The following is an 8,814-nucleotide window of genomic DNA, read 5'->3' on the forward strand; positions in this document are numbered from 1 at the left end:
AGCGCGGCCCTCAGGAAGTCGGGGGAGGCGGCTCTTCCGGCGGGAGGCCCGCGGGCACGGCGGGAGTTGTAGTCCAGCCCCCGCAGGCCTCCGGGAGGGCGGGCTCCACAGCTCGGCCCGCCGCGCCCCGGGGCCCTCGCCCGCCTCCCACCTCGCAGCGCAGGGGAGCGAGCGGCGCCGGCGGGGCGGGGCAGGAGGAGGGCCAGGGCCCGGGCGAGGGCCAGGGCCAGGGCTAGGACTACATTTCCCGCCGCCCCCCAGAGGGCCGGGGCGGTACAAAGCGGGCGCTACCTGTCCCGGCAGGTGAGCGCCAGCAGGTGAGCGGGGCGGCTGGTCGGGACGGGGGCCCCGCGGCTGCCGAGGGCTGGGTCGGGGCGGCGCCTTCTCTTCCTCCTTTCTGCTCCCCCGCCGCAGGCCCGCCTGGGACCCGCGATGCCTTTCCCCGGCTCCGGCGCGGACGATGCCTTCGACTACCTCTTCAAGATCATCCTGATCGGGGACTCCAACGTGGGCAAGACCTGCGTGGTGCACCGCTTCAAGACGGGGCAGTACAACGAGAAGCAGCAGAACACCATCGGTGTCGACTTCACCGTGCGCTCCATGGACATCGATGGCAAGAAAGTGAAGGTGGGCGGCGGGAGCCAGCCCGGGCCCTCGGTGGCCAGCGCCGAACGCCCGCCAGCGCCGTGCGGGCCCGGGGCAGCGGGGGCTGCGCCGCATCTGCTGCTCGGCCCCGCTGAGGGCAGCGGCTACGAGCCGGCCGCCTTTCAGGCAGGGCTGCTGCCGAGGGGAGCCTTCTCCTCAGAAGGACGCCCTGGGGGAGGCAGTCACTCTAATCTGGGCTCGTACTCGCCCTCGTGGCTTGTCTGGCTCTGCCTGCGGGGAGTTGCCTGAAAGCCGGCTCTGGCTTGGAGGGGGTGTCTCTTCTCTCCCTCAAAGATGTGGGGGTTTGGGCTGGAACACTGAGGAGAGGAAAATTTCTAGTTTGCAAAGGCTTTGCTTTGATGTGTGCTCGATTTGAGGGAAGATGAAGACTTTTAAGACAAGTATCAGAAGGAAATGCTTATTTCTGTGTGCAAATGAAAGTTCAGATGCCTGCTCTTCACACAGCTGTGCTCTGCCTAGCCCTGCATCAGGGCTTCTTAACTCCTCTTCCTTTCCTATTAAGAGGCTGTAATGCTCCATGTCTTTTAGTACAGTTGCTGCAATTAGGTTCTTGGCCTCTTTGTAAAGCTGGGGTTACCCTTGCAGCTTTCTCTTTGGTCTGTGTAGATTGTCCTTACAGGCATGTTAAATGTCTCTTCAGATCTAGAGAGGGCAAAGCCACACCTCGGTGTGGTAGAGTGAGCTGGGACAGGTCTAGCAGCCCCCTAGACAAGGGGTTTCAAAGGTGTAGATGCTGATGCCACACACCTAGAAAGGGGCATTTGCTGGTCTTTACAACTTGTATCCTTTCTCTTACAGATCCAAGTGTGGGACACAGCTGGTCAAGAACGGTTCCGGACAATAACACAGTCTTATTACAGGAGTGCCCACGGGGCCATCCTTGCCTATGACCTTACTAGGAGGTCCACATTTGAATCCATTCCTCACTGGATTCATGAAATTGAAAAGTATGGTGCTGCAAACTTGGTCATGATGTTAATTGGTAGGAATCTAATTTTCAGTATTATGTAGCTTTTTTAATGTGTGTAAAAAAAACCCTTCACTTTCCCACCACTACTTAAAGCATCTATAAACTATGCATTAAAGAAGAATGTAGTTTTAGTTAAACAAGATCAGAAAGAGTATCAATTTGGCCTAAGCTTAAAAAATGAGGAAAGTCACAGCATAGTCCTGACAGGACCAAGCCCATTACAGACAGCGAAAACTTTTTACTTGTTCCTTTCGTGCTGGAGTAATGCAACAAGCTTGCTGTTAGTCTAGCAAGCATGGACGACCTTACTGAGGTTAGAATTGCAGTTGAGTCTGACCCTGTACTCCTGATGTGCTGGAATTTAGCAGCTCAGTAATTCAAGATGAAGGGGACAGAGCAACACAACTCCTCGTTCTCATCTTTCCTCTCTGTTCTTTTGATATGCATGCGCATTGCTCTGTAATGGGACTCGGATCAGGTAAGACAGTAGATGGGGACGTGGCTTTTGCAGAGCATGAAGTTGTTGCTTGTGTTCCTCCTCCTTGTTTATTCCACTAGGAAACTTTGCCTCTTGCGGAACGGAATGGATAGAAATTGCTAAGAACGGAGCTGGTAGGAAGCAGTGTGGTTCTTTCCCTTTGTGTTTCAGGTTATTATTGCTCTTCTCTCTGCCAAGGAAGAAGCTGCAAATGAGAGAACTAGGGTAGTAAAATGACAGAGCCTTTCTTTACATTCCACTGCGCCTGCTGTTCCGCTGTGGCACCGTGCCGAGCAGCGCGTGCAGCAGCCAGACTGGCTCTTGAGGACGGGCAGCCCAGAGCCCCACAGCGCAGCAGGCATGGGGCCTAAGCTGCTGCTCCTGCTCCTAGCAAGTTACTTAACTGCTGCTGTGGTGGTTCTGCCTCTGAAGAAACAAATTCTGACCTGCCTGTAACTGTAGTGCTTGGAAGGGGGGGCGGGGGGGTAAGGGGAAGAATTGTCACTAAACTTTAGCAGAGTTTTTAAACTTTTCTCATTAATCTAAAGAACAAGGCCTGTCTGTGTGTGTGGTCAGGGCTGGTGTTGGATGGTTTGGGTTTTTTTTTAAGAAAGAAGTTCTGAAATTGGTAAAAATAAAGCTTTTGCCAAGGATCCAGCTTGGTGCTTTCTTCCAAAGCTGGTGCTGTTTGCTTTACTTACTTTAGCAGGAAGTCTTTGTACATTTAATTACACATAGTCATGTTATACACCTTGCTAGTTAACCACACTAGAAAGATGTACAACATGACTATGTGTAATTAATTTAAAGTTCAAAAAAATCTTTCCCACCTGAAAATGAAGGGGAGGTTCCTCTTAAAAAGGCAAATAACCCTCAAGCAAAGTGGTTTTTTTGGGGGTTGTGGTTTTCTTTTGGGGGGTGGGTTGTTTGGGTTTTCTTTCCTTTTAGAAAAACTGAAAGGGACATAATGGGAGGGGAGTTGGCTTATATATGCTTCAAATTCAGATCTTGAATTTGATGAAGGGTTGTCTTGAAACTATGAATGTAGACTTCAGCCAGGTACTTCAAGTACCAGAACTGATGATAATTTCATATGTGCTGTAACTACTTAAATACACAAAGGTGTATTTAACATCTGAGGTGTTTCATGACTTCTGACATATTTTGACTAAACTGCTTCAAGTAAAAATTTAAGCTAGACATGTAGAAACTTTAAGTATACATTTTAAACATTAAGATAGCTGGTGTGAATTCTTGTCTTTTTCAACATCATCTTAAAATTATTGACTTGTACAAATAGGTCATGTTAAAATCTGATTAACAGTTGAGCAGATTCTTCCTGGGTTTTAGTGGGGGTTTTCTTGAGGAGATATGCTATAGGCTAACAACATTCCAGATCTTCAGAGCTGAGCATCCACTCTGAGATGCATCAAGGTAGCTTGACAATAGCATAACATGTGTGGCTTCCATTGAAGGTTGAGTGAGGAATAAAACTTTTTGCAACATTGCTTTCTTTTGCTGTGTGCAGTCACTGTAGCTGCAAGATCTGTATCTTTTTTCAAATATTTAACTTAAATGCTACTTACTGTTTAAAAAGACTAGGGAATAGGGACGAACAGTTGCTTCCAAATAATCTTCTGGCACTATTACCTACAGCAAGTAATTAGATGAACACAGGTTTTCAGTTTTTGTTTGGATTTTAACTTGTTTGATATCATATGATACTGCAGTTTTGATCCACATTCTATGTTTGTAGCTCTGATGTGCTCACATCTTGGTTTTTCTAGTAACTCCTGTTCCTAAAAGATCTAGTGTTTAAACAAAATAGAATTCTTGTATTGCATTTAAAGATTAATGTTTGAGAGACTAAATTACTGAATTATCTATTTGCGTTCTTTTAAGGGAACAAGTCAGATTCGCTGGATAAGCGCCAAGTCCTGTTTGAAGATGCCTGCACGTTGGCAGAGAAACACGGGCTCCTAGCTGTACTGGAGACATCAGCAAAAGAAGCTCAAAACGTAGAAGAGGTGTTCATGTTAATGGCTAAGGAGCTAATAGCCCGAAATACCTTACAGCTTCACGGAGAGAACCCTCCAAACAGCATCTATCTTGATTCCAGGCCGGTGATTGCCAGCCCAAGTGTGGAGAAGACTCAGTGCCTCTGTTAGAGATTTCAGGAAGAACTTGGAAGTTGTCATTCTCCTGAGGCTGTTTGATTTCATTTTATTGAATTGATGGAAGTGTGCTATGTGGCCTCAAGCTGTCTCTCTTGATACCTCTGCCTTGCAGTTTGGCTTGCAAGTATCTTCAGAGATTGTTGATGCTGTTGGTAGCGCAGGTTGCTTTGAACACGGCAGCTGATACTTTAACAGAAACATCTGAGCTGAGAGGACTTGCGAAGCTGCTAGACCTTGCCTTAACCAAAGAGAATTGTAAAAATTACTGCCTTTAATTATGACCTTAAATGATTTTCTGGCTGTGTCTGAAGATAAATTTGCACCAGAGCTCTGCATTGGTTTGACCCTCCTAAGCTATGTTGTTTGTTCTAGCGTAAGCACTTTACTCTTTGCCAGTAGCTTTAAAAAGTCTGACAAGTGCTTTCACGGCACTAACCCACTGCTGCTTAAACTGTCATTTAGGGGTGGTCCCGATGTGAGACATGTAGCCACCCATCCCAATGAATTTAGTAACATTGGTGAAAGAGGCCATGATTTCACAGCTGCACTGACTTCCTCACCAGACAAACCTGGAGACATCCCTGGGGTTTCATAGTGGGTAGAGTATGATACACCAGGGTCTCAACCCTTTTCCTGGGGTGAGAAAAGTTGTCTTTCACTTTGCACTCTACCAGTTGTTTCCAGTAGTGATCTCTGTCTTGCTACATAGACTTGCTAGATGTAGTGATGCTTCTAAGGCAGCAGTAATGGCCTAAATCAATGCTGGGATGAAAGGATGTTTTCCTCCCCCAACTCCTGTCTTGCTTTTGATGTGCTCATTTTAATCAAAAGCCTTCTGTAGTTAGTGTGATGGGCCAGTGGCAGCTTGAGAGTATGCCTGTAACTTTCAAGTGTGAAGAAGAGATTCAAGCTCCTGTAAGACTCAGCAAGGGGTAAGATGGTTTAATCATGTAACCTCACCTTACAGCTGTAGGGGAATGGTATGGAGCATACCAGAAAGTTATCCCTAGGCAAGTATGTATGTTACTGCTATGGAGACCGAACACCTTGGTAGCAATAGATGGTTTTGTATTTATTACTCCTCCCAAATACAAGCTCTGCTTTTTGAGGGCTCACTGCTATGTACTGGAACTGAATGAAGGGTTTGTTTTATTGTGGGGGGGTTTCATTGTTTTTTTTGTTGCTGTTTTGTTTTTTGTTTTTTTTCTCCAGCAGATGGAAACAGGGAAGGAGAGGGAGGCAAGAAATACTAAACAGTAAGTTTTCTGACTGCACTCCACATGTACCAAGGCACATCACTTTGTTACTGTTAAGCTACAAACTGGAACTCAAACTCTGTAATGGTAAAACAGTCTGGGTTACCTGCAAAGAAGCCCTGGGAAGGCTGGTGTGCTGCTAGCTTATGGCAGTCTACCCATGCTTCACAAGTTGTTGAAAAACAAGGAAAATCGTAGCAAATACTTCTGGAAAAATCTTGTCTAAGAAGCACAAAAAAATAAAGCAGAATGAATCACTGATTTATAGTCTTGCAAGTATTTCTGATGATATTAATGCTTCCTCTGGCCAGGTTCTTTGTCATCACCTGCAAAGAGCAGGGTTTAATAGTCAGTGCTAGCCTCTAAGCCTTTTGCTATAGTCTGCTGTGGAGAACGCTGCTTCTCCAGACATCCTCTTTCTGATGTTTCCTTTTCAAATCTTAATTTCATCTTGATTTGGTACTAGCCTAGCAGTTGGCATTTCAGTTTGCATATTTAAGCAACAGTAATCACCATGACCTTTCAACACAGCTGAACAAGTAGCAATCCAGTTTCCAAACTAGTTTCTACACTTCTTGTCACTCGGAAAACAGTCAAATTAAGTTTAATATTCTTGTGTGTTTAAAATCCAAACTATTCCTAGTAGTAGTTTATAATGCGGCAGTCTTTACTTTTTTTAGTACCCACACTTAAACTGCTAGCAAACTTTGTTCTATTTGATATACCAGAGATAGTATTTGCAACAAATACTAATCTTCCAGGAGACCTTAACAGAAGAGTATTGTGTTCATCTTGTATACTCCTTCATTAGCCAAGAATTAGAGGATGGCTCTTACCAGCAGAGTGTTAACCTTTGTATGGCTCACTGGGTTTACTGCCCTAATTAGAGATTACTGTATGAAGTATTTTGCTTACCCTCAGTATGGAGACTGCTGCAGGTCAATGCTCCCTCAGGGGCCCAGCACTGCCAGGTTACAGGGCTCCCACTGTTCTTGTCCTGCACACAGAGCTGCTTGCAGAGTACATCCCTCCTGGGCAGAAGGCTGTGTGACACAGGGTGGGGGAGAGCATGCTTGTGACCAGGCTTTGAGCTGTGCCGTTCCCTTTAACAGGTGTGATGGCTCCTTACTACTTTTTCAAGAAACTAGTCTTAAATACCCACCCTTTGTGCAGCTAAGCCAGGGGTGTGACCTCTTTGGTTGGCATCTTCCACAAGCCCTTTGGGTGATCACAGGGAATGGTTTCCATAGGCTCACTTTTTTTTAAGCTGTCTTTGTGAATGAGCAAGCTGCAGCAGTTGCTAATGAGAAGATTCTTCAGAGTGTATACGAGTAGACAGAATTACTCATGAGGTAATACATGAAGAAAGCTATAAACTTAAAAAAAATCCCTTTATTGCTATTCTAGAGTGTAAGACAACAACTACTAGAATAAAAAATAAGCACAGTGTAACTTCTGCAGTTGTGCCTTTCCCCACCACAGAGCAGATGGAAGCATGTGGCTGTGACACTGCAAGTACCATTAACTGCTCTGGAACCTTCTATTAACAATTTTGTTCCCCAACACTATATGCAAATTCAGTGTGTTTCTTGACAGCATCATTAATGCACTTGTAGAAAGTGCAGCTTATTGTAATGTTGTTTACAATGCTATTCCATAAACAATGACTGTCCCACAGTCTTATGAGGTGCACATCCAGCTTGAAGATGAGCTTATTTGTTAAATTTTTACCAATTACAAGAAGTATTTGAATCTAAGCTGTGACACATCACTTGCATTGGTATCACAGCCATGCCAGGTGAGACTGAAGCAGCACCCATCCACATAACAAGGTAAAAAAAAAAATAAAATCCCAGAAGTATTTTTAAATGGAGTGAACACTGACACATCCCAGAAGGTGACTGGCTTGAAAGCAAACATAACTGCAACCCAGTGATGTGGAAGACATGTGGCACTGCCAGTGGGGTCAAGCTTTTCTTCATACATAGGGGACTGGCTCTTAATAACAAAAGCTGAAGTTCTTACCTAATCATTCCAGTTAATGTTTCAACATCATTGGAAAGGAGACAGAGAAAGCAATTTTCAGGCCCTGAACAGAGATCAAGACCTCTATCCTGGAGCCTCCTTCCAGGAGATGCATGCCTGTGCTTTTGGACAGGGAACTGAAACAGAAGTGTCCCCCAGCCCCATGAGTGCTCTAACCACAGCACTGTTTAGCTGCCAAGGGGCAGGTTTTTATATCTCTGTTCCCAGAACACCCCATCTGGCTGCAGGCAGGGGGGCTTTAATACTCATTGCTCAGTGTACCAACTCCTGAAGCCACTTTCAGGCACCTCTCTCAAGCAAGTGTGTTAAGGACTGGAGCTACAACAGGCAGTGCTGGGATATCAGAGTCCTTTGAGAGCAGTTTTAGACAGGCTAAGAACCCCTTTTATCTAAAAGCACTTCAACTTTCAATAGGAACTTGCAGTTTGAGAAGTAGACCTTTAAAAAGTCTTTTAAAAGCACATTTTCTAGTGCTGTTATTCTAAAATCAATCTTAACTTGGCTGCCTGCACAAGCTCTGTCTATGCAATCCTATCAAGCTAGTGCCAAACAGGTGTTGATTCTGGCTTGGCTGGGAGTGACAAATACCACACTCATGGGTAACAGCAGCAAGCAGGGGCACAAGTTTAGCATATTTGCAATCCCACATTCCCCTGATACAGCTGCATCCATGAACATCACTGCTTATTACAGTTTTCACTGTCACATCTGTCTCAGTTTTGCTTATCCAAAGTGAGGCTCACTGCAACTACAGTTTAACAATGCCTCTCCAGTGCTAGCATCAGAGTCAAACTGACTGCAGCAGCTTGACTCTTACAGCACAGCCCTGTACTGTATCTCACTCCTAAGGGATACAGGTGGAGTCTCTGTTTTAAGCTGCTGCAGCATTAATAATTCTACATATATAAGTTTTGTTCTGAACATGAGACACTCCATACCTCACCCTCTCCTCCAAACAGAAATCTGTTTTGTGCCTGCTGTAGCAGGGAAGTTTTTGTTTCATTAGATGAACCAGGCATCCCCTCAGCAAGATTACAGTGTACCTTGGGCTGCACGCAGGAAAGAGCTGTGCTATCCAGATCTGAACTAAAGCAGCAGAGGTTCTAAGAAGTGCTCTTTGCTTGTATGATCACATTCAGACTAATGAGAATGGGCAGCAGACACTTATTCTGCATTTACCCCAAGATGCAGAATTTTATACCAAACTGTATAGTATTGCAT

At 45.3% G+C, this 8,814-nt stretch overlaps 1 protein-coding gene across 1 annotated transcript; it reads left to right on the top strand.

Moving 5' to 3' along the window:
- Positions 1-90: 90 nt before the first annotated feature.
- Positions 91-5,551, top strand: RAB19 (RAB19, member RAS oncogene family). The gene is made up of 4 exons (XM_074901999.1): positions 91-303; positions 415-627; positions 1,465-1,648; positions 4,017-5,551. Exons 2-4 carry the CDS (start codon positions 433-435, stop codon positions 4,280-4,282), a joined length of 645 nt encoding a protein of 214 aa, XP_074758100.1. The 5' UTR covers positions 91-303; positions 415-432; the 3' UTR covers positions 4,283-5,551.
- Positions 5,552-8,814: the final 3,263 nt, after the last annotated feature.

Source organism: Athene noctua, chromosome 3 (assembly GCF_965140245.1).
Source record: "Athene noctua chromosome 3, bAthNoc1.hap1.1, whole genome shotgun sequence".
Lineage (NCBI taxonomy): Eukaryota > Metazoa > Chordata > Aves > Strigiformes > Strigidae > Athene > Athene noctua.